Source organism: Gadus chalcogrammus, chromosome 13, assembly GCF_026213295.1.
Source record: "Gadus chalcogrammus isolate NIFS_2021 chromosome 13, NIFS_Gcha_1.0, whole genome shotgun sequence".
Classification (NCBI taxonomy): Eukaryota; Metazoa; Chordata; class Actinopteri; order Gadiformes; family Gadidae; genus Gadus; species Gadus chalcogrammus.
The window spans coordinates 7094255-7120750 of record NC_079424.1 but is presented as its reverse complement, the minus strand read 5'-3'; the positions used below and the strand labels follow the sequence as shown (position 1 = coordinate 7120750).

Genomic DNA, 26496 nt, shown 5'->3' with positions numbered 1-26496 from the left:
TCTCTGACATCTATCATTGGGAGAAACAAGAGTGTGGTGGCCTTTAGGAAGGAGTTGTCCGCCACAGTTTGGTGGTAAACGCTCTGCTGGAAAACCCACTCTTGTAGGGAACTGCACAGTCCGACTGCGGAGTCTATGGCTGAGTATTCTTGGTGTTCTGAATAGAGTGATTTCTTTGTATTGGAATCTGACAACCCTAGGTACAGCATCATGTGTGGGGATCCCCAGTATTGGATCTAAACGTGGCACAGAGGAAACCTCTTAAAAGGGTCATTCTGTTTGTCTCCTTTTGAGTGGTCCAAATTAAATGATACGCATGATAAATAAATAAAACACAATTGTGTTGCGGTACTCCTCGGGAAAAGATGAAGACTGTCCATGCTGCTAACTAAAGCAACACTGTAATTTTTCTCATTTTGTTTTAATTGTCTTCTATACATCCATACCGTCATTACTAACCTAATTATGAAAACAAAGTATATATATTTTTTCATGTTGTTTTACATAAGAAAAACAATCATGCTGATCTTTTCGTGAGAGGCAGGTTTTTTCACGTTGAAGTGCAGTGTGAAGCACTTTAAAATATGCTCATTTGTGTGCTGCGACTGAAATGCCTTTTTCTAACATGGAATTGAAAGGCAAGGACATTTTGCATCAAGCCAAGTTGTGATTAACCCTAATTAGCCATTTTGGTTTTATATTTTTACATAAAATATGAATACATTTGAAAGCTCTACTACAGTTATCAAAATAACACAACTAAAATACGACATTTTGGAAGAGGGCAGTCAAACCAAACACATTTACATACATGATTTGTTGCTGAAGTCTACTAAATTTGAAAATTGCTTGAAAATTGTTTAACTCACAATGAAAAAATTTGTTTAAAGACTTCAATACAATGGTATAGAATACAATTACTCAGTGTAGGTATTTTTCATTTATCTGCGACAACAAATATTTTCCTGCTTTCTTCAGGTACTGTATAACGTAGTTATAACGCATACCTTGCCAATATACTGAAAAGTATTTAGGCCAATGAGATTGCCCTTTTGTTAACTGTATCTCATGGCACGGTGATTTACAGTTCATTCTTGTTTTTGACTGAATCATGTATCAATGCGAAGCTCTACCCTAGTCAACGCGACAAACACTCCCACATTTTGAATAGCTATATCCAGACAAAAACCTCTCGGCTGAAAAGATGCCTCACAAAAATACCGTTTGACTTCCGTTACATTGGGCCTTAAAGTTAAGTTATGAATGTATTGCGTTTGGCTTAGACTTTTAGTGCTAGCAATTTATATAATTCCACTTTTCGGGAAGTGACAAAATAAAGCAAATTGATTTAAATTCGTTTTTTCAGTTTTATTTGATGGAACATTTCGATCACGTCTTAGCATTGTGTTCAAATATTTGAAGTGGACTCGGCTGTGCTACTTTGCGTCTCTTAAATAGGTCTATAGCATGCACCTCCCCAAGCATGGTACGATTGTTTGAATTGGAGATAGCCCCCTATAAATGAAATCCTTTTAAATACACTGGGGTAAACTTGTGGATTTGATTAATGTTGTTGCTAGTTTGAATTTGATCCTTTTGGCATCAGACATACTCAAATTGTGGGGATGCCCCAGACGTTCACCGTGTTGAGCGTGTAGCGTACCATTAAGGCCCAGTCCTTACCGCAGCGCCCGGGGTTCGATTCCTGCCCGGGGTCCTTTTGCTGCATCTCTCCCCCTCTCTCTCCCATACCTTCTTACTCTACAATGAAAAGGATAAAACCTTCAAAAAATAAATCCTAAATAAAGAAGTACTCAAAGTGTGGAGAAGCAAATGGCTTGGACCAAAGTCACGCAATTAAAAAAGACAAAATACAACAGGGTGCATATTAAAAATGACGCTTCCCTTTATTGTCACTCTTCTCAGATCACTCTTTTGACCCTTGGTAATCCTGCTGTCACTATGACTGACTCAAATCCGCTTGTCTTGTTTTCTCTCCCTTCTGGTTCTACATATGGGCTTATCGGGGTGTTGTTCTGCACAGGGGATCGTGTGCCAAATCCGGGAGGGCTGCCAGGCGGCATGCAACATGTCTTCTTTACAAAATGAAAATGACAAGGCAATCGCCATTCTGTCAGCGTCACCATGGTAGCACCGGCAAGGTTATTTATCCTCAAGGTTAATGGAATGACGGCTGGAACGGAAGAGGCCAGGTTTAGAGAAACATGTGCCCGTTTTATTTAAGCCAATGATGGACACACACACACACACACACACACACACACACACACACACACACACACACACACACACACACACACACACACACACACACACACACACACACACACACACACACACACACACACTACCCCCCACAACCACAGCTAAACAATGGCTTGTGTAGCCTGATGTGTGAGATTCGGGCATGCATGGGCATTCAGCTCTGTTTACTCGTGTAATTTCCACCTAGGGATGTCTAATAATGTGTCATAATTGCAGAGTTGGTTGGTTATCCTAATCCTGTGCCAAACAGCTATATCAGTTAAAATTCCACCTTTTTTAGTCACGTACTTCGGCCATCACAGCTACTGGCACATAAATCACTATTGCGTGTAATTAATCAGTTTAATCCTTTTATTTATTTATTTCATTACGTATTCATTGTCGATATCTGTGAAAGACGGTTAAACATGATTTTTGAGCACAAATTATGCATAAACCCGCATTAATAAATTACTGGGATGCATTGGCAAAAGATAAAACGTCAAAGGCAAACCGTCAGGATTATGGGAGGGATAACGTGCAAGGGCTTGGCAATGCGTTGCTCAGTAGTTAAGTCAGGTTTTTGCTCCCATTACAATCTCCTGGCTACTCCAACACAGGGAGCTAGGACCGTAAACCTTTCGACCTTGTATTGGTTTCTGGGGATACGGTCTGTATAAAAGCATCCCCTTTGCTTATCATTAATGAACGTGTCACCCAAAACCGACTTTAGTCTGAATTCCAAAATGACCCAAGGCCCCTGTTAAAACCAGTCTAGTGGAACTAGGGGTTATAAACCGACTGCAAGCTAGGTTTGTGGAGAACCAAGAAATAAAGAAATGCCATTAAAAAAATATAATAAATAAATAACAACCTTGCAATGACATATTTGCATTTTCTCTATGTGGCTATATTTAGGATGGTAATCAGGCTAAGCCACAGATCTCGTAAAAATTATTGTTCTATGCAGAACTGAACCATTCCCGATGCAAACTGGAAAAACAAGAATATGAAGAACCATCTGTGGGCAAAGGTGCTCTTTTGAAAAGTTGCATCACTTTAACGAATGGAAATGTGTACAAAGCTTTACTTCTCCCAGGGGATCCTCAAACAAACTTGTTTCCTTATGTCACATCTGGTTTAAAGTTTGAAATGTGGTCCCACACAGATTGGACCACTCAATACATATCCCAATCAGTCACTAGCCTAATGGTAGGTCAATAGGTCAGTAAGGACACCAGTGAACCTATCCTTGGAGGAAAAAGGATTGATGGCCGATAAGGCCGACACTTTAAATAGTCTGACGCTTCACATTTAAGTCAAACGGATAAAATGTATTTTGTCGTTTTTGTTTGTTTTCATCGTCGTGACTGACTGAATGAACTGACTTTAATATTACGTATTTTGTATCATGGTGTGCCAAATAACATATTACCACGGTATAATATTATGCACTGCTTAATATTGAGTGTAAATTAATTTCTCGATGAATGGAATCTTAATCCTAATGATCAATGACATTAAGGAGCAGGCCCGTTCGCCCCACTTGATGAAAGTTCTTTATGAGAAATCCATCAAACGTAAAACCCTGAACATAATCACTGACATTTACGACGCGACAGCTGCTGCATTTTACAGATAAATTATACAATCCAAACACCAAATTAGTGTTTCATAAAACTGCTATAGCCAGAGTTTTTTATGAAGGAATAAACTGCGTGGACCATGAATGGAACAGAATGCAACGTTCTCATTAACTCATAAAGTGAGTAGGAAAGGATTGTGTAATATCCCTGTCCCTCCTTCTGACAACTGCAGTCATGCATGCAATCTAACCTTAAAACATTTCAGGAGACTCAAATTCTCTCTTAAGTGAGCTGAAATAACAATGATATTCCTGACTTCATACCCTACCCGGCCTCTCTTCTGCAAGTGTATTGAACAGCACTTTAACCACGAGGACGCCTTTCGTAATATCATGCATAAATATGCTGCATATATTCACAATTTAATGTGAATATTTTTGCAGTAATGTAATAATCAGATTCTTATTTATCCAATTAAAATAGCCAATAGATAACAGTCTTCAGTTTAACTTATCTCCTATACTCTCCAATTAGTTGAGAATAAATTTTTCACAGGCATGGAGCATCTCTGATTAAAAACATGGAAGGTGTAACCATGTCACGATGTCTCACTGAAGCCAGTGCTAATCAAATAGGTGATATTCAATAGACGGCACAACAAATTGGTGCTTGTGCTGTATTGACAAATACAACTTCGAAAAAGTTCCATGTAAAGGTCCACCAATGTTTTGTTTTTTCCCTGTGTTTATGTGGTTACTCCAAGTTGAATGAAATAGCTGGAGGTTTTCAAAAAAGGAAATGAGAAGCTATATTTAAACGCAAGACCAGCAGTGCCCATTATTAGGGAACATTGTCAGAGCCACATTTTTTTTTTAAATATATCTCAGCCTATGTCTACAAACCATTCTTCAATCTGAAACGTTGTCAACCTCCCATTGACCATATATCCGTGTTTTTGACTACCCTCTATCCATAGGCACTCCCTGTAAATTGCTCCATCACTACAATAATACATTTCTATTCCATGGTAATGGGAGCAATACTGGATAATTTACCGTTTTACAATGTGGTTTGATTAAATATTCAGACAAGTTTCAATATCCTAACACCTAATTTCATTTTATCCTTGAAGGAACTGTGTGTGTGTGTGTGTGTGTGTGTGTGTGTGTGTGTGTGTGTGTGTGTGTGTGTGTGTGTGTGTGTGTGTGTGTGTGTGTGTGTGTGGAAGCGAGGTGCTATCTAGTTCTGGGGTGAGGTTAGGGGGTGTTTCCCTACATCAACATAAATTACCATCACTGTGCACAAACAGCGAGGGTATGTGGAATTAATAATACAGTACGAGTCCTTGTCCTCAGCCTAAAGAGCTTACTGTTACCCAATTCTGTTCCTGCATGGCAAGGTTACATTGTATACACTAATTCTCCTTTTTGAAACCTTAAGCAATAGACCGTTGCCTTGGTATCGCCCACTGAATCAATCATTCGTTTTGGACACTTAAGAGATTGGCAGAAACCATAAACTATTAAGAGCCCAGTAGACGTTCTGTGGAATAGTAATGAGCGATTAATAGACTCTTTTGCGACTACTGCTTATCTGATTTCAGCTCCACCGCTAAACATGTCGGTTCCTAAAAAAGACCTCTTCACAAGTTAATGGAGTCTTTTCACATGCCTGATTAGAAGCTGTGAGTTTATAGTTATGCTACAGCAAATCACTATGTGAAATTGGTTTCAACACATTTTGTGTAGCATATAATTATTTATTGATTTTTTTTTTTTGCTTGTATGGGCGTAGTTTACTTTTTAAAAATAATAAACATACTCGCAGGCAATTTGGGATAAAAACCATGAAGGACAAAATTATTTCAAGGTGATTCTTTGGATGAACTCTTGCAAGGTTGACTTGCAGAAGAGATAAACTTGAGAATCAATACTTTTAAGAACTTAATTTAGACCCAAAAGGTTTACTCTGCAATGAATCTTATTAAATGTTACACCTTAAGTTCCGCTCATCCAGGGGAAGTATTTGGAAATTCTGTAAAGTTGTAAGACTAATACAATATTAATGCATTAGCCAAAATAAAAGCATTTTCATTTCACAGTAAAATGTATGTTGTGTTGAGGATATCGTGGTAAACATTGCTTAATTACCTCTCCAACCTAATTTACTAAAGGGCTTATTTTGATATCGGTAAAACATCTGAACATTTCCAGCTATTGCGCCATTGATGCTGCTGTACTGTATTCACAAAGCAGCAGATTTGTATTCTGTCAGGGTTGTGGTGCCCTCATTAAAGGACTGACCTCACAATAATCACTTCCCCTTTCATCACCTTTCCCATATGTCGTTTTTCAAAGAGATTATTTTTTTCGTTGTTGTAATTAATTAATTAATTGTAAATATTGAAAATGTATGTTTGCAATTATAGAAAATAGATGAACAATTGAACATCTAGTATTTTGTTGCTTGTGTTTTGCCAAGATCTTATGTATTTTGGCGCTTTTGCTTTGCCAATTTATTAAGTTACATTTGCCAAGGTTTCCTCTGAAGAAAACTCTGCTCTGTGCTCCAAGATAAAACACCTTCACGACAGGAGCCAACTGTCAACAATGCCACTGTGGCAAAATATGTAGTGTAAAATCACAGCTCTGATTGGCTAAAGAGAATGAACCTCATAAAGACATTTTCAGTGATTTATTTACATATTCACTTATTTTTAAATCATGAAACACATTCGTGAATAGCGACTCCTCGGTTTCTTTAACCACTTTATTTATTTTTTGTTTTGCCACATCAAAACCTCCATATAGATCCAGCGTCTCTTGTACTCACCCTAAGAGCAATTCAATCGTTGTATGAGCCAGTGACAGCGTTGCCCTATATTTGTTGGAAATTGGATCATGAATATTGTGTCAACCTAGAAAAAAAAAAAGTTAAAACCCATGCATGCTTTCTTGTTCCCTCTGATCCTGCACTCTTTTGTGGCTCCATTGGCCCATTGTAGCCCAGAAGAGATCAAGCAGGGCGCTGTCGGGTGTGGATTATTCCATTGTACCAGTGCCACTGTAGGGGAAGAGGATTAGCAGGGAAGACATTGGTGGAGGATTCTAAAGGAAGTGACTCCATGGCATCCATGGGACGCGGATTGTTAAAGTGTCGAACAAGCTATATTGGTGCTTTTTATTTTGAGACGGGATCGGGATGGAGAAAACAATAATAAAACCGAAAAAAATCGAACCAAAGGAAAAAAAGGTTATTTTAGTGGACCTCCTGTCAGTTTGTATGACTGTGTTTCTCTGCTTCTCTCCCCCTCACAGTGAGCCATGGACCTACAGCTTGGCACGCTGCCTACCCAGAATGTGGGGAGGGGACCCAATCCCCGGTGGACATCATAGACGAGAACGCTCAGGTTTCCCAGGAGTACCAGGAACTAACTCTTGACAAGTTCAATGTCGAATCGTCCAACCAAACTACCATGAAGAACACAGGAAAGACAGGTACCCATTAGTGCTCTTGACACAACGCGTTTTCATCCAACCGCATTATACACAACCCCATCAAACCATCGGCGTTGTTTATTTTACACTGTAAACGTGTATTCTTGTTGAATAAAAGTCTCCACGAGTAGCAAATTATGCAACTTGTGTTTCATCTAGTCATCCAACCACAGTGCTTTAATACTCAAACCATTATACACTTTTACATGTTTTCTTTTTGGTCCTTTATATAATACCATTATTTCAAGAAGTCTCATATTTTTTTCACCACACAAAAAGTCCCCGTGTTTAATAATAAGCTGTTGCCTCAAACGATGCCTTCAAGATTTTTTCTTTTTGCGAGCAATTGTCGTTCAAAGATCAGATGGCTATGAAATCCCATGGCAGTTGGCAGCAGAGTTCTGAGTGTAATTGATCTCCCTTGGTTTGGTGATGTGTCTCTCTAGAGTACAGAGAGTTGTCTTGTGCCTTTGATCTTAATTAGCCTCGTTAGCTTCCATAACAACTCTGGCCAGTGGGAGGAAAAATGCTTCGGCCGACTTTATGCACTAAAGATGGAAGCAAACACAAAAAGCGGAGATAGATAGTAGCTCTGCGACGTGCTTTTTATTTAGATCTGGAGCCATACTAGTTTGTTTTCTTGACCTTGAAAGAACTATGGAAATGGAACTTAGCTGATCACTGATCCACCTCACCTGAACCTGGTTAATTTGTCAGAGATATGTAATTTATAAATACTACATGTATTATAGCATGGCCAATTATTACACAGCTTTGATTAATACCCTTTTTTCCGATTGATCAATCGCGGTATTCAGTGGTCTGTTATTTCTCGATAGCAGACCACTGTATAAATAACCGACAGTTGCTATGGACGCAACTCATTCAAAGTAAATTATTTTACAATAACGACAATGTCATTATCGTAACATACATTATCCCTAAATACATCCAGGTCTTTATCTTTGTATCACTACGTTGAGATCAAAATCACTATTCTTTTGAAACACATATTTAGAGAAAGATAGAATCGGGTCAGGATGGTAGGAACGAACAGTCACACAAGACATTGCCGGTTATATTTAGCATTCGTCAAACGTCACGTCGGTCAACAATCACAATCGAGCTTGTGCCAAACAATTACAGCATGGCAATATTAGTGGTGAGACCTGATCAATGCATCGTGATTCACCGTGGCACAGCCATATTCGTACGCCTTGAACCGCGCTGACACCGGCCTCTGTTTTGGCAGTGTTCCAGTCATTGTTGTTTAACTAAACATTTCCCAGGCAAATATCAGTCCGTCGACCAAATTCATGCGGAAAGGGGAGAGTCCCTGGGGACATTTGCATTGATCAAGGATTTACTTTCACACACACTCGCGTTCCTTCACAGGCTGTGATTCAAGGTCTTTTTGGCTTAGCGTCTAATTCCCGCTCTGCTGTTTCTGGAGTTCAGACAGACGCACCCGGAACAGCATTTCTAATGAAAGTCCCAGGGCCAACCCGCCTCCCAGACTTTCTTAATTCCTGCGTGCGGGATTTCAACACCGTGGCACCACCACCCCCGGCAGGGCTTTTTTATTAGCGAGCATCACAACTTTTTAGGCAAAAGAGCCGCAGAAGATGTGGGGGTCACACGGGGAGACCTGTCCTACCGCTCAGCAACCGGCACCACAAGCCGCCGCCGCCGCCGCCACGCCGGTTTCCCGCTCTGATCTCATGATCTCGCCGCTCTTCACACGCGACGTCCCCTCCACAGGAAGCCATCTCCTCTGATCCTTCCTCTCTCATCACCTCCCCTCTCTCATCTCCTTCCGTCCTTCCTCTTTAAACCCTCCTTTCTGCGCGACAGCCCCCTTCCCCGTCTCTCTCACGCCGCGTCGGGGTGATTTCATATTTTTAAGCAGACGTCTGGATTCAAGACGCGTCACGGCGCGCGCGTCTGTTCTCCTGTCAGCGATCTGTTTGCGGATCCACGCGCACCTCGCTGCTCCTCGCTGCGCTTTGTTTCGTGGCTTGATCTGGAGAGACGGACTAAATCCTCCTGTAGCAGGAGGATGTCAGTCAATAGCGGGGGAAGAGGGAGCACTCTCTTATTTGGTTAGAGAGTGTGTGTGTTTGTGTGAGCAGTCTGTTATTTGGGGGGGGGGGGGGTGTGTGTGTGTGTGTGTGTGTGTGTGTGTGTGTGTGTCAGAGGCTGAGGAGTCAACAGAAAAACACTGCTAGAGACACAATCAGTGAGCGATGGCAACACGATCCTGGATACATTTTGATCCCATCCATATCCATCTTCAAATGATGTTTGACTATTCAGCGGAGCATCCAGCGAGCCTTTTTGCGATGCATTCACAACCCGCAGTGTCACTTGGCATGACATGTGGAAATGCATTCAGAAAACAGTTGTTTCCAATGAAAACAAGGCCTCCTGTGCTTTTTCATTTTCTTACGCAAAGGGAAATATTGTATTTGATATAACTGTTCTATATATGTATAATGATTTTAAAATATGTATTTATTTTTTAACTTGATTTCGATAATGAGGACAAAACACTAAAGGGACAATGTGTACATTTGTTGGTTCAAACATTCAAAAATGAACCCTAATTATTCATTATATTCATTGGGGTGATGCATTTCGGGGGAGGAGGGAAGGATGAGGTGAAACCAAGGTCCTTTTAGAAGGGACTCTGCATCTCATTGTTTCTTACGATAGATTTTCTGGTAACTTTCTGCTAATATTGCTACACCCTGTTGGTTGAGGAATAATTAGTCAGTTGGCAAATCTTATACATTGCACCTTTAAAGGATGCTTTGATGAAGCCATTTGAATTTATGTGGAAAATTACATTTTCCACATGGTAATTATGTGCTCCTACTTGTATGAGTTTTGATTGTTGTATTTCTTTTACAATTGGTGTCTTAGTTTAATACTACCTTTTATTGAGTTCATGGTTTTTAAGCAGAGTCGTCGGCAAAGAGAATATTAAATTAAATGTCTTCTATAAATACTCTTGGATCCAAGCAATAGAATCGCTGAAGATCTAAAGGAAACATACACTCTTTTTGTCTGGAACATCTAATACACTGCGATAATTAAAGCATGGATTTAAGATGCATGCTATTCTATTTGTGCTGTTCAATTGAATAAATTCATATTAATTAGAGTAGCTCAAGGGTATGAAAGTAAAAATGGCCCTGAAAAGTGGCTTCCTGACCATCATTGTCAGTACAGCCACGCTTTTTCGAAGTATCAAAGTGTCCACAACAAGCGCTCCTATTAGCAATCCTCCTACGCTAGCTCTCCCTTACATTGATCCGTGCTGGTGTAAAGCAAATATACACTTGCTAAAGAACACTCACAAACATGTGAGCCACACAAGTGCAATTTTCACAATCTGTCAATGCGTGTTACATAAAAATGCCTTGGATGTTACATATGTGTATTGAGACCCTTAAATTATTAATATATCTATTGGTAATTTATCAAGCCTTGCATGGAATCTTCTTTTGAGCCTTGTGGTCATTAGAGCAAATCCCATCATTAGAAAAATATGACATCGTACCTCTTGTCCACCTTATCATGCACATAACATTAAGTCCCAGGTGTCCCATCTGACCGATCCCTTAAAAAATTGTTATCTCGTTATGCTAATCTAGAAAGGCTGTCTGTGATAGTGTGTTAACGCATCGCTATTCCTTATTTTTCCCACCCTTCCCGTTCTCTCCCTGCAGTCGCTGTTCTGCTGAAGAACGACTACTTTGTGCGCGGGGCCGGCCTGCCGGGGCGCTTCAAGGCGGAGAAGATGGAGTTCCACTGGGGCCAGAACGGCTCAGCGGGCTCCGAACACAGCATCGCAGGCCGGAGGTTCCCAGTGGAGGTAAGAGCCTTCCTTGTCCCTCAGCAGGGGACGAAAAGGGAAAAAAAAACCTCTTGGCCCCGAATTTACATAGAAACACCTGCCCTTACATAGCAGGCAGACACGGAACACTTCCCTCACTTGGGGAGGAGAATGTAGCCAAGGTGGACCACTGAGTCCGAGGTGAAGTTGATAAATCTCTGCATCAACAACTGAGAGGTTGCTAGTGCATAATTAATATACCATTCTTGTTTCAGTTCCTCTATGATTTTCCATTCCCTGTATTTCTGGAAGGTGGCTTTGTCTGAAACAGCCTAGTGAAATCATATCATATAATAATAATAATTCATATTATTAGAGAGGTATTTTTTTTCAAATACCCACCCTGTCTCTTTGGGATTGTGGTCCTACAGCCCCGCAAATGTGTGAATGATAAGAATACATTGAATTATCATGGAAATATATGTACATTACAGAGCAGCACGCATTTTAAAATATCTTTTCAGAGCGTGCAAAAAATAGTGTGAATTCCTAGCATATGCTAGCTTGCAAGGACATATCACATATACGTGATGTGTGAGTGCAGAGAGACATCGATTTGGTGTGCGAGCAAAAAATAGTTTGATACATTTGTGTGGAGGAGATTGCAGTGAGAAAGTTGCAATCACTGTACTACCAGGCGAATTAGGCTAGTATTATTAACACACAAATCCACAAAGGAACGGACAGGGACGCAAGCGGTTAATAACACTTACATCGCTGCACACTTTCAGACGATGCGCAAGACTGGCACACAGTCGTCATCAGTTAAAAGCTACCCATCATATTCTCTGGCGAGAATTGCTTTGCGTGTTTATGTCACAAAGAAAGAACTCAAGATGAAAGTCATTACTTCAAACTAAGCTCAGGGTTCTGAAACCCTGAGTCTCATTCTGCCGCACTTTGTTCAGATAATGATGCAGAACTCAGCCTCGTGAAATGTCAGTGTTTTCTCCCTGTAGGAGGAGCGCGGTGGTTGTGACGCTCGTTCTCCGTTCAGGGTTTGATCCACCGGAGCGCTCCCACCGCTGTTGTTCATCTCGGCAAACCGATGGCTTATTAACGACGTGTCCTTCAATGTAAAGCTAGGTTTTCTGTAATCCCTTTATTCGCTCTGCTCATTACTGCGCTCCTTCCCAACAACTTTGTGATGAGATTTTTTCTTTTCCTTCCGCCACATCATTTTGTGTTCAATCATGTGTTAAAGGGCACTGGATTATATACTGCCATTTAAATGTGAATTATTGGGCATATAGCTGGTTTGATGGGGGGTGCAGGGTTCTAAATCTCTTTCCACTCCTTTGAATTTCAATCTGATGAACGGTACGTGTTGTTAGGTGAAAAGCAAATCTGACGAACAGGGGAAATTATTATGTCCCTAAACGTAGGCATGTTTTTCGCCAGAAATACTGTGGGAAATTATGAGAAACACAACTTGTTTTCCCAATCAACGGCTCAGAAAATAGATGAAAAATATGATAAAATGCAAGTCTTGATTGAAATTTCAATGACCTGGTATACTGGTAACGTATATGGACCCAGGAACGTGTCAAATGCAAGTACACAGACACACACACAATCATGCATGCAGAGGCCCATAAAGACATCACACATAAATACACATAGATACAATTACCGGGAGCTTAATGTGGTTCTAAAAGGTTCGCACATATCCCCTGTGCTATACTGCAACAGAAAGCCGCGGCCTAATGCTTGAAAGCAACGATCTCCAGAGAGATGTATACACTCCGCTGAACTGCTTGGACCATTCTTTAGCCCAATTGGTCACAGCACTGTAACCCTCCGTCCAAACTCCTTCTACGAGTCGTCCCCATGCGACCTGCAGACCTTTGTCATGGGGGGCAGAAGGTGATGCCGCCTCCCCTGCTTTGCTCAGTGGTGGTGGTGGTGGTGGGGGGGGGGGGGGGCTACGTTGCATAGAAACCAGCTCACCCCCCCCCCCCCCCCCCCCCCCCACACTCACTCCCCCCACGGCTCCCCGTATCACAGCCACTGAACCTTGGGCCCCACGGCCCGTGGAGCTTACACATGAATCTAGGTGTTGAAGTGGGCTAATCGATAGATGGACCACCTGTTTACTCAGAGGCTACACTGAACAATGGAAAAATGACTTTCCCCTCAGGAGATTGCAGTGAGCTCTGTTATAATAATGTATTAGTGTGTCGCCGAGGCGAGATAAATTATACATGGATGCGAAGCGCGCCGCAGTAGGTCTGTGTGTGTGTGTGTGTGTGTGTGTGTGTGTGTGTGTGTGTGTGTGTGTGTGTGTCGGACATGTGCGTGCACAATGCTGTCTGCACGTTTCAGAACAATGAAGCACTGGCCGTGGTGTTCGTGCGCGTGAGAGTGTGTTTCTGCAGAGTGTACAGGAAGTTAATTTAGAAGTAGTGTTTAACACTGTAGGTCATTAACTTGCCTTCACCCTCTGACAGACAGACAGACAGACAGACAGAGACACGTGTGTGTATATATATATATATATATATATATATATATATACACATATACATACGCAGCGTCGACGGGGGTCAAGATAATTGGCTAATGCAGCTTACTAATGACTAAATGATGATGGATGGAGAATGGCCTTTCTTGCTGAGTTTTCAGGGTGAAAACAAATTGGTTCCATTAATAGGCTGCAGTTAAAGAAACTCCACAGGCAGGCTCCTGTACAGTCGGCTGGGCTGCGTGCTGGTCTGAGCACAAGTGTAAGTCAGCACCAGACCACGGGTGTCAAATGCTCTTTTGCGCATAAAAAAAAAAAAAAAAAAAAGGAAAAGCAAATAATAGTCTATACATTCTGCAGCGAATAAGTAAAGTGGTTCAAGATCACGCGGAGGGCAATTAGGAGAGGGGCTAGCCAGCGTGCGCCTTGGCAACTGACTTGTGTGACCGTGTGTTACGGCGGTAAGGTGACATTCGTCATATTACCCCCCCTCCTTCTTGGCAAGGTCAGGACCAGCCATGCAGCAGTTCCCACACACACTTCCATGTTCCCTCGCCCTCTTTTCCCTTCTCTCCAAGACACCTGGACGGTCTGAGTGGCGTGTATCTCTGCCATTCCCGCTCTATAACCTTCCGTGCCCATTGCTTCACTTTTAGTTATTTTCTAGTCTTTATTTTTTTGCTATTTATATATATATATATATTTACAGCAAAAACACTGGTACTACTAAAGTAGACCCTCCCCACCTCCACACGAAGCTCCGAAAGTAGAACCTGTGTAGGAGGTGGTGGGGGTCTACTTTATTGGTCCCGTGTTGGAGGAGGTGGTGGGGGGCTACTTTATTGGTCCCGTGTTGGAGGTGGTGGTGGGGGGCTACTTTATTGGTCCCGTTTTGGAGGAGGTGGTGGGGGGCTACTTTATTGGTCCCGTTTTGGAGGAGGTGGTGGGGGTCTACTTTATTGGTCCCGGTCAGAGGAGGTGGTGGGGGGCTACTTTAGTGGTCCCGGGTGAGGAGGTGGGGGGGTCTAGGGTAATAGTATCGGTATTGAGGGGTGGGGGAGGTGGTGGGGGTCCCCCTGTGCAGGGCTGTCCTGTCCCAGGGTGGAGGAGGCGTATGGGACCACTTTAGGTAGCGTCCTGCTGTTGTAACGTCCCTGGACTGGGGCGTTAAAACCCTCTGCTCCTCTCTCCGGGGGAAGCTTTAAAAGAAAAAAAATGGATTTGGCAAATATTATGGGATACATGATGTATGGCCGTGATGAATAAGCCTCTTTTTTAATGCCCTTCAAATAGCTTTTCATCAAATCCTCAGTGGTGTGTCCAAGTGATTGATAATGGACGAGTCCCCTCCCCCCCTCCCCCCTGCCCATCCGCAGCATTCTAAGAGGTGTGTGTGTGTGTGTGTGTGTGTGTGTGTGTGTGTGTGTGTGTGTGTGTGTGTGTGTGTGTGTGTGTGTGTGTGTGTGTGTGTGTGTGTGTGTGTGTGTGTGTGTGTGTGTGTCCTCCACAGATGCAGATCTACCTGTACAACTCTGACGACTTTGACAGCCTTGGTGCCGCCATCAGACAAAGACGCAGCATCGCAGCCATGGCCGTCTTCTTTCAGGTACAGTGTGTGCGTGCGTACTGTGTACATACCTGTTTCAGTTAGTGTGTGCACACTGTGTATAATACCTATTTCAGTTAGTGTGTGCATACAGTGTTTAAGAGTGTGTGTGCATACTGTGTATATACTTATTTCAGTTAGAGTTTGTGTGCATATTGTGATTGAAATCGTGCTTCATTGTGATGATCCGATATCGATTCATAAAATCCTGAGCTCGATCTATCTTATTTAATGTCATTTTATTTATATTTGGAACTGTTCTATATTATGTACGGGCCTTGTTGTGCCTTTATGGACAGAACAGTGAAGAGAGACAGGAAATGGTCATCTCATCTTCGTGAGCCAGGATCAGCCCTAGAGATCAATCTCTGAATAAATGTTTTCAGCCTTTTCATTGGGACGCTTGAAGTTTTAACCCTGTTACTCTCGCTCTGCCACGGCTTGTATTGCGAGAGTGTATTGTGTGTACTTATTCCAGGTACACTGTGTACTTTTTCGGATACAGTGTGTAATTAATGTATCGATTCAGGTACATATTGTTTCTTCATGTACTGACTTCAGAAACTTAGTGGATGTACTTACCTCGGATAAAGAGTGCATTATATTTCCGCATTTGAGGTAAAAAGTGTATTATATATAGGCATTTCAGTTACAGAGTCTACATGCGCGACCTCATGTGACGTGACTGAAAGCTTTCTGTGGATAATAGCACTCACTAGTTCTGTGAGTCATTCTGCTCACATCCGAGTGTGTGTGTGTGTGTGTGTGTGCGTGTGTGTGTTTTATATGGCTGATGTCCGCGCTGCTCCCCCTCTAATGTTCTTTTATTCTTTTGGAGAGAAAAAAGACGTGCTCATGCTTCAAGGTGAGAAAGCAGTAAAAGTAGCCGTGGCGAGTGGGTACATTGGATCCTTGGCCCGTAAGGGGCTCTAAATGTAGAGGAGAATCCAGATCCCCCTTCTTCTTCTGCAGCTTTTTTCCTCTCGTCTGCGTCCCCCACAGAGTTCCTCGGCTGTTCAGGAAGTTGTTTAAACTTTCATATCGCAACGGTTGCACATTGTAGTTTGGGGGCAGACGGGGGGGATGAGATGAATCTTCCCCTTTTTAAGTGGCCTGCTTCACAGGGTAACCTTTTAAAAACACCCCCGCCACCCTAATTGGTTAACGGTTACTCGAAGGTGCGGGTGTGTGTGTTTTCGGACAGCTATTAAAAGAAACATATTAAAAAGGAATTCGAGCTTGCTCTGATATACTAATATCATAATCCAACAAAAAAAAAAGCCCCTTAATGATCCTGAAACGTATTCATTTTTCTACATGCACCTGTGAACTCTCCGCGCGAGGAACAATATTACTCGGTGAGATGTTCATAAGCACAACCGAGGCTCTTTGCCGTGGCTCATTTTTCACTCGGTTCTATTTTCTGTTTAATCTAGCGATAAGAAGAGTAGAGTGTATCACTCAGGGGTCACCGCGAACCCGGAACGGGGACGCAGGTGCTAGCGTCGGGGTGTAGCCGCCGCAGACAGTGAGGAACCGCAGGCGGGCGGGGAACCTAAACGCCGCCGCAGGCTTCTGACGTCTCTATCGCTTACCGCAATTAGCACCGCAGCGCGCGTGATCCGCTGAGTCGCAGATTGCGATGTTAGCTTTTATATTTGTGTTTGTATTTTATTTAGATTTTTTTTTTACCGAAACACACACACACAAACACACGCGTGCGTACAAGCGCTTGCACACACACACACACACACACACACACACCCACACACAGACACACACACACACACTGGCACAGATTCACCATATCCAATCAATAAGGCAAGGTTACTTCCCCTAATCCCCAGGGTCTCTTAATGGCCTCTGAGGTGCTCATATTATCCACATTCAGCATTCAGTTGAACACAATTATTCTCTTCCGACTGACCTGAATTAATGTGGAGAAGGGAGAGGGCCGGTCCCCGCGTCCCATCCCCGTTTTGTCCAACCGCGTCTCTTAAGTAGGACATTGGGGGCTATTGTGGAGAGAGTGTGTAGCTAAACAGCGAGATAATGTTAGCGCCGTCTCAAGAATTACAAATAAGGGAGGAGGTGACATTGCCTTAGAAGGTGCCACATCTCTTTCTCTATATATATGTTGAATATATATGTGTGTGTGTGTGTGTGTGTGTGTCTGTCTTTGAACAGACAGAGAGATAGACAGATAGACAGACAGACAGACAGATATATCTCCATCTAATGGGAAAAGCACAGAGGATCTCACCAGCTGGGCATTCTCCCCCCGCATTGTGATTCATGCCGTACTTTGTCGGCACGCCTCATAAAACAGCAGCAACGCGTTAAGCGGAATCTGAGGCGCCGCGTTCCACCGCGGCTCCAAATGACATGTGTGCGTCTTTTCCCGCGGCGCAGGTGAGTGTCTGCCGGCACTTTGGAGGAAGGGAGAGACTGCCTGGGCTTTCTCTGCTGTTTACCGAACCTGTGTTATTCCTTCTCTCTCTCTCTCTCTCTCTCTCTCTCTCTCTCTCTCTCTCTCTCTCTCTCTCTCTCACAGCTGGGCCACAAAGACAACCCAGCGGTGGAGCCCATCATCCAGGGTCTGAAGGGGGTGGTACATCACGGTGGGTGGTCCGCTCATCTCCCCCCCCCCTCCCCCCCCTCCCATCCCTCTATCTCTCCCCCTGCTCACTGAGTGAACGGCACGGTCCACGGCTGTACCCGAGTACCTTTTCAAACCAAACGGCCATCTCTTTTGTCTTGTTACGTTGACATTGATCGATCTCCAGTCGGGGCGATCGATCGGTAGCGCCGGTGTAATTCGGGGGGGGGGCACATGCCATTTATATTCATTCACCTCTGCTCGCTAATTCACCTCCCCTTTTGTAGCGTCCGAACCTCCGTGCTCGATTTGTATCCCTAGACCCCTAAACGAGCCGGCCAAACGTACGCACGCCGCCCGCATCACAGCAAGGCGGAGCCAGTCCGACTTCCACGTCTCTCCGCTCGCCGTCGGAAACGAAATAGCCACCCAGCCGAAACCGTTTCACCCAAGCCTCAATTAGTCACCACCGCACATCCCGGATCCACCCCAGTGACCGCCGCTCCGCCGTAGAGTAGGCCCACCTCGGCGCCTTGTTTTGAACTATTCATGCGGACTGCCGGCGCCGCGGGCGGGCAGCTGTGTCCGAAAGCGGCGGCTGCGAAATTGTGTTTGAAGAACGCGATGGTCCCCCCCTCTGTCGCCGTCGACAACGACTGCCTCCCTCCTATCTTCCCACCAGAACACACCGGAGCGAGATATGCACCCCATCGCATCCCTGTAATCCCCCCCCCCCCCCTATCTATCCATCTATCTAGAGACAGGGGCGGCGATTCTCTTTACTGTCCACCTGGACAATCCGCTACGGACATAGTTGTGTTTTTTAACGGTTTCCGCCTAAACCCTGAAGATGACATTTTTCGTTGGGGGAAGATAAGGCAGGGAGAAAGAGCCCCGCGGGATCCAGACTGCAAACCCTGACCCTGGTTGATGCCTTTTGTGCACCGATTCCAATGTTGGCGATTCCCCCTGTATCCTCAAATCCCCCCCTGATGTTCTCATGTCCTCTGATTAAATGATAAGATATGGGCGTGGAGCGATTGGGGGAGGGGGAGGATAGACAGAGAGAGAGAGAGAGGGGGGCGGAGGGCTTCATGGTAATGGAGCCTTCATACTCACTGGCTTCTCCCTTTAGTCCTCTCCCCCTCCCTGTGTGTGTGTGTGTGTGTGTGTGTGTGTGTGTGTGTGTGTGTGTGTGTGTGTGTGTGTGTGTGTGTGTGTGTGTGTGTGTGTGTGTGTGTGTGTGTGTGCATTTGGGTGTGTGTGTGTGTGTGTGTGTGTGTGAGTGTGTGCATTTGGGTGTGTGTGAGAGAGGTTTTCAACGAGCTCGTTAGCCACAGCCACCCGTCCGTCAGCGCGTCAGGGCAGGCCCACGAGGCCGAGGTCAGGGTGGCGGAGAGGCAGCGCTGAATACTGAGAGTCACAGTGTGGCTCATCTAAAATGAGCCGGCCAGAAACTGGAGTTCTGTCAGGCAGGCGAGCCGGCGCGACGTCTCCGGGCGTTCGCTTGAAGAACAATGGCTCGCGTGTCAACCTTTTTTTTTTCTCCCCGTCGTGTTTTATCGCGGCCTGTGTGTGTCTTGTCCTCATTCATCTCCGTCTGCCAATCCGTCTGACGTGACCACTACGTCTGCTTTGGACCGAAACGGAGCGATTCAGTCGATTTCATGGGGTTCGGTCGGAGCCTTGATGCACTCCTTTTTCACCATCCTAACAAATAACGATCAATTATTTCTTAATATTCGAGGCCGACCAATTCGCCTTTTCCCAGTCCCTTCCAGGTGTGTGGCGTTCTTTCGCGTGTCCCGCCGCAAACCGCATTCCACAAGAGGTAAAGGGGATCGATCTCCCCACCAGCGCCCCTACCCCCCGTGGGACGTGATCTGAACCCAGGGAACACAGACCCCCTTGTTGTGTGGAGCCACAGGGCCGCCCAGACACCCAGAGACCCAGAGACCCAGGGCCCTAGTCATCTGAGACGCGCCTCGCTAAGGGGGGGGGGGGGGGAAAGCCAGTGCCGGGATAAGCTGTCAGAGCCAGCCATTTTATCTTAGCCTCCCCAACCCTCTCCTCACCTTAAGTACCGGGATCTGGTCAAGCGCCAGACAGTGGGGGGAGGGGGGGGGGGGGGGCTATTTTCTTTTTTTCTCTTTTTTAACGTGGCCAGCATCGTTCTAGCGGTGACGGTTTTAGGACGAGCCTTAAATTCTCCCCGGTTAAGTGAAATGAAATGATCTCGTTAATGCGGGTGTAAAATGTAACTCGCCGTAGTGTAGCGTTGACGGATGCTTTAATCAATGTGCGTTCAGGCCTAGAGAGAGAGAGAGAGAGAGAGAGAGAGAGAGAGAGAGAGAGAGAGAGAGAGAGAGAGAGAGAGAGAGAGAGAGAGAGAGAGAGAGAGAGAGAGAGAGAGAGAGAGAGAGAGAGAGAGAGAGAGAGAGAGAGAGAGAGAGAGAGAGAGAGAGAGAGAGAGACTTATGCTTGCAATTGTGTTCACGTTTGCCTCCATTCTTCTTCTTCGTCCCCCCTCCCTCTCCTTCCTCCTGCAGAGAAGGAGACTGTCCTCCGCTCGTTCATCCTGCGGGATCTGCTCCCGTCCTCGCTGGACAGCTACTACCGCTACAAGGGCTCCCTCACCACGCCGCCCTGCAGCAAGGTGGTGGAGTGGATCCTCTTCTCCAGGCCCGTATATCTCTCCCACTTACAGGTGCGTTTGGTACACACACAGGCACACACACACACACACACACACACACACACACACACACACACACACACACACACACACACACAACCATGCACTGAAGATTTTCGTACGAGAAAAGCGATATTCCCCCTTCACACACAATCGGACACCGATAGCGTGTGGCCGAGGGATGACTCGCTGCCCCGTAGTCTCTTGAGCGTAAGCAGTTTCTCCCCCTCATCTACTGCTCTCCTGCCCCCCCGCCCCCCCGGTCTCTCCCCCCCCCCCCCCCCCTCACGTCCTGAAGTCTGAAGTCCTCTCTGCGAGCGCTCCTCGCCCCCCCTTAAGTGCCTCAGACGCGGTGTGATTAGGTAGGAAGGTAAGGCTAATTACCGCCATTTGAATGATAATTGGTATTAGCTCTGAAGACAGGCTTCATGCTTTTCTTCTTCTTCTTTTTTTTTCGTTTGACGGAAGCACTTAAGACTTTACTAGCTCGTTTGCTCATTTCACCCCATAGTCATATTATGCATTTTATTCCACAAAGCAGTGGCACAAAAAAAAAGAAATACCGTTCACAAATTGTTATTTTTATATCACAAATTGCATTCAAATCAAATCACTTTCATTTTGTCTCTCTCAAACTGTTCTCGTGATTGTGTGGTGGAACGCACGTGGGTGGGCCGCACGTTGTAAGCGATGAAAACGAACCGGGGGGGGTCTTATTTGACGGTACGCACTCAGGTGCGAACGCAATTTGCAATCCTCCCGGATCAACTGGCGTCCGCTCCTCGCTGTTTGACTCTTCCTGATGTCCCGGTTACCTGGAAGTAAGGCAAGTTGGCGTGACGCCACCGCCCCGGATGAGATCTTCTCTCCTCCACCTTGCCGTTGGAACGCACAAACGGTTGTGCTGAGAAAAACACGATCGTGTTCGCCTACCGAACCATCATTTGAATCCTCTTGGCTGATTTTACCATCATCATGATGCGGTCAGAAGTTGACTAGTTATCCCCCCCCCCCATTCTCCCTTTGTTCCTTGTAATTTGTAACTCGTGTGCCTCTGCCAAGTGGTAGATTGCCTTTATAAAGGTATGCCTCACTTTGGCCCACTTTCGCTTATTGAGTTCTTTGTTCTGCCAACTGAAATATTGGCTCCATGGATGTCATGCATTTCCCCTTTAATTACGGTCTTCGTAATAACATGGAGTGGTGCAGGCGGTGAGGCTCACTCAGTGTGTTGGTGCACTGGAAGAGGAGCACACTTGCTAGGATACCGCTCTGTCCTTTTTTTTTATTACAAGTGATGCTTGCTTTTTTTTTACGTCTTTCAGCTCCCTAACTATAGGGAGTGGATCTGATTGCTGCTTCCAAGGCAGAAGCGAGGAGTTCTCCCGCCGCCGCAGCTGGCGTAATAAATATTACAACGAAAAAAAAGTCAGCCCAGGGCACGAGGAAATCAAACGGAAACTCTGCTGCGGCAGTTGACCAATAAACAGTTTAAAAGCTGTCCTTCCACCAGCGCGGGAAGACGGCGTTCCGGGTGTCGGACGTTTACCAGGAATGGTGGCTCGACTCTAAAAAGAAGAATTGCACATCTTTTTTAGAATTCATCGATCACAGCTCTGATCCAAATGAGGCCAGCGCCGTAAAAAGTAAGACTGTATGCGTTGTGCTTCCAGAAGGACGAGGGGCCAGGTCCACGCTGATCCGTTATTCACATCTCCCCCTCCCCCCACCACCTGCTCCCCGTCCCTTGAGTGTTGGTTCCTGACACCGTGTTCAAAGGCTCGATGGAATTTTACCGTCTTGGTGGAGGACAAATCTTTTGTTCGGAATTGATTTCCGCTTAAAAAAAATAAAAGATCTATCGACCGCCGGGGCGACTGGTGGTAGCGACGTGTACAGATGGTGTTTTTATGAACCTGTAATTCATTTCTGCAAGCACCCGTAGGAGCCATTGATTGTGGACCGTCTGTAATGTGAGGTCATTACTTGGGGTTTCAGGGGATCATTTAAACCAATCAATGGTCACAAATTTGCTCCATTGAAAAGTCGGGCCCCCGCCGCTAGCAGAGAGGGCCGTCCTGGTGGCCTGGCCAGCGGACTTCTGTAGAGGCCTTTGTGCCCGGGCCTGCTAGCTAACCCCTGCTAGCGTTGTCTGTCACAGCATGGCACGCCGTAATGGCACCGACCAGCACTTACACACACTCGCACACACAAACACAAACACACACACACACATGCACCCAGGAACCCTCACACACACTCACATGCCCACTCGCACACGTATACACACACTCACAATCACACACTCACTCGCACACGCTCACACTCACATGCGCGCACACACACACACACACACACACACATACACATACACATACACACACACACACACACACACACACACACACACACACACACACACACACACACACACACACACACACACACACACACACAAAAGCACCCACATCACGCAATAATGCAATCTCCCAGGGCAACTAGCCCCTACTACACACCTTGACCGTGGTGTGTGTGTGTGTGTGTGTGTGTGTGTGTGTGTGTGTGTGTGTGTGTGTGTGTGTGTGTGTGTGTGTGTGTGTGTGTGTGTGTGTGTGTGTGTGTGTGTGTGTGTGTGCGTGGGCGGTTCCGTAGCTGGAGGCCTTCTACTCCATCTTCACCACGGAGCAACAGGACCACGTCAAGTCGGTGGAGTACCTGAGGAACAACTTCCGGCCGCTGCAGGAGCTGGGCGACCGCGTGGTCTACAAGTCGGCCGTGGAGGACGCGTGGAAGTCGGACGTCACCGCCGGCCTGGGGGCGGGGCCCCACGGCACCGAGGCCTCCAGAGGTGAGCGCACGCCATCCCGCCGCCACAGGGGTGGGGTGGGGGGGGGGGGCAGAGACGTTCCCGCTCCACGTCCGACCAAACCCTAACAGGCCGTGTTTTTCCCCGATCGGCCGCGTGGTAAGATGTATTTTGGTCCCGACGGAGGGCGATGGGAACCATGCAGGGTTTTTTTTTCCCTGCGCTGGGAGATAGTGTTGTGTGCGTCTTCTGTGGAGAATTGATTAGAAATGCTTGTGATGAAGTTGGAGGACGGCAAAACGCTACATCAGCAATCATCCTTAATATGCGGCACAGCTGAAATAGTCCCATACCAACGGGGCTGTGGAATTGCTTTTGTTGTATTCTGGCAGTAGGCAGAGTATTAATTCAGCCTTTTATGCTTCTATTTTTTTTTGTTACTCTTTTGCCCTGTTACGCTGGCTTTTCTCCACACTCCTCCTCTGTTGTTCTTAGTCTTTAGTTTTTGTCTGTTTTTGGTTATGGATGTGCCTGTTGAGAAATTAACAGTCTTATTTCAAAGAGTAGGGAATCTATGTGAAGTCGATTTTAGTTTCCCAATGCCGTGATGAACGCCTTCTGCTTGATGTTCAGGCTTCTCCCCGAGAGTGGTCGTTATCTTTGTATATTTTCCCAGTTTTGCGGTCGGTCTTGCTCAGTGTCATGTCTAAAGCATAGACTTATATCGGCCGCTAACATATATGACGTTGGATGGAGATTAAGAATCCTACGTACCAGTCCATTCGTCTTTATACTCCTTTTGGTCTTCTGGTCCCTTATGGTTACAGAAACTGAATATTCATTGGGTCTTCAAGGAGTGCGAAGCAGTGCTAATGCTGGCCTGGATTCAGAACGTAAAACCCGGCCACAGTTTACTCGGACAAAATGGTTCTCATTAATTAAAATTATTTTTGATCTATATTTATTTTACCGTGCAGTTATCAAAACTAAACGACTCTCTCGCCTCGTTAATTCTCCCTTCAAAAAAGCATCAATAACACAACATTTTACATAATATTTTTAGTTTAGCACTCCTGAATCAGAATTGCCCACACATGAAGCAATCAATTTTGTTTTGCCATAGCACATCATAGTACAAATCTTCTACAGCTATCTCATAACCTCAGTACGTACACCGTACAACCCCCAAAAAAGATTTGCATAGAAATCCGATAAAACATATAGGTGTTCTCTTGGCACTGCAGCCGTTCATTTGTCACGGTTGGACAGCGAGGAGGGGGAATTGGGGGGGGGGGGGGGGGGGGGGGGGGGGGGGGGGGGGCGGCGGCGGCGGCAGAGTCAATGTTGTTGCTCCGGCCGTCTCTGCAGGGCTCCGGAGTGACCGGGGGACACGGGAGACGGCGGTGGATCAAAACGCCGGGGGACCGCCTGTCCTACGGCTTATCAGCGGCCGCCCGCCGGCTGCAGCAATAGAAGCTGATTTCTATGATCTATTCCGTTGTCCTCGCAGTGGGATAGATTCACATATTTATTTTTCTTTCCATTTTTCTATTTTCCCTCGGCCCCCTTAGAAACACTCCCGATGGAAGCGGGGGACTGTTAAATATGCAAACTTGATTTTGATTTACGACTTAATATTGCAGTATAGGCACATCAACGCCCACCGTGTCATAAATAAGGTAATAACTAGGTGTTTGATAAATCATCAATGCGCAGCGGCCGCGGCACGGGAGTAAATAACATTCGGCGCCACCGGATGTTGCAGCGAGACGGAACGGCTTTAATTAAAATAAAGCCCCTCAGAGGCGCCCAAACAGCTCCCACCCACCCCCCCCCCCCCCCCCCCCCCCACCGCCGCCGCCGCCGCCGCCGGAATCAATAGCGGTCTAAACGCACACACACACCGCCACGTCTCAGTGAGACAGCCCAGCAAACCATGAGTTTGTTAAATAACGATAATAATGGTCCTGCTAATAATAAGTAATAAAAAGATATGATGTAGACGATGAGAAAAAAGAAAAAGCCACACACACACACACACGTCGTCACTTGGCTCTCTGGCTCCCGGCTGGATCAGGTGGCGGGTTCGAAACCCCCTGGCGCATGCGGTCCACCTGCAGGTGTCCTTTGAGGACAAGAGGACTATCCCCCTGCCTGCTGGTTGATGAAGCCCTGGCTCAGCGTTGCGCGATTGTATGCTAACGTGACCCACATAAGTTAGTAGCACCGCAACGACCCAAAGTAAAGGCGCCCCCGAAGACAGACCGTCGTTAGTGGAGTTAGCGGGGAGGGTATGAGGCGGCAGTCGATGCGACGGGGCGCGTGCCGTGCGGTGTCGGGGGCGGCCGAGTGGGCGTGGCAGGGCGCCTATGCCACGTGGCCTGCCTGAACGAAGGCGGCGGCAGGCAGGCAGGCAGGGGCGGCGGCCGTTGACATCTCGGGATCTGAAAGAGGGGCATCCATCACGCCCCCCCGCCTCCACCTCGCGCCCTGTCAGACCTTATCAACACTTCATGACATTTATTCACTCTTCCCTTCTTGCGTGTGTGTGTGTGTGTGTGTGTGTCTCTCTCTCTCTTACTCCACCCCCCCCCGCCAACCCTCGCCTGCCTCGAACCTCGCACATCATTTTCATGATTGCCGTGATTGCGTGTGCGAGAGTGTGAACGCTACGCTACGCAGAGCAGAGCAGAGAAAGCGCTGGCCACAATTTCAATATTGTCTCCGGCGGTCCCACATTCCCCTCCCGAGAACCCCCCCCCCCCCCCCCCCCCACCCACCCCGGAGTGGGCAGCGGGGGAAGGCATGTGATTAGAAAGCCTGGCATGTTTTTATTTGCGCGTGTTTGTCCGCGCTCCAGCCTGCACTGCCACCTGGAGGCTCGTGTGTCCGTGTTTAAACCCAACCTCCGAGCTGTCCACTGGCCAGCTATTCCTCTGCTGTTTTATGGAGAAATGTACTGTTTGGAGACGCTCGCTCAAGGGACGGCCACACACATGCACGCACGCACGCACGCACACACACAAACACACACAGACACTGTCAGTCAGCCAGCCCTCCTGAGCCTCACCTCTGCC

General features: G+C 46.0%; 1 protein-coding gene across 1 annotated transcript in view; it reads left to right on the top strand.

Annotated features, from left to right (window-relative positions):
• The window catches only part of LOC130401482 (receptor-type tyrosine-protein phosphatase gamma-like), a 94649-nt gene that overhangs the window by 40550 nt on the left and 27603 nt on the right, over nucleotides 1-26496 (top strand). The window contains exons 3-8 of the mRNA XM_056605285.1: nucleotides 7169-7348; nucleotides 11083-11228; nucleotides 15224-15319; nucleotides 17874-17940; nucleotides 20468-20625; nucleotides 23266-23461. Of these exons, the coding sequence (XP_056461260.1) occupies nucleotides 7169-7348; nucleotides 11083-11228; nucleotides 15224-15319; nucleotides 17874-17940; nucleotides 20468-20625; nucleotides 23266-23461 (843 nt within the window). The remainder of the gene's footprint in view (nucleotides 1-7168; nucleotides 7349-11082; nucleotides 11229-15223; nucleotides 15320-17873; nucleotides 17941-20467; nucleotides 20626-23265; nucleotides 23462-26496) is intronic.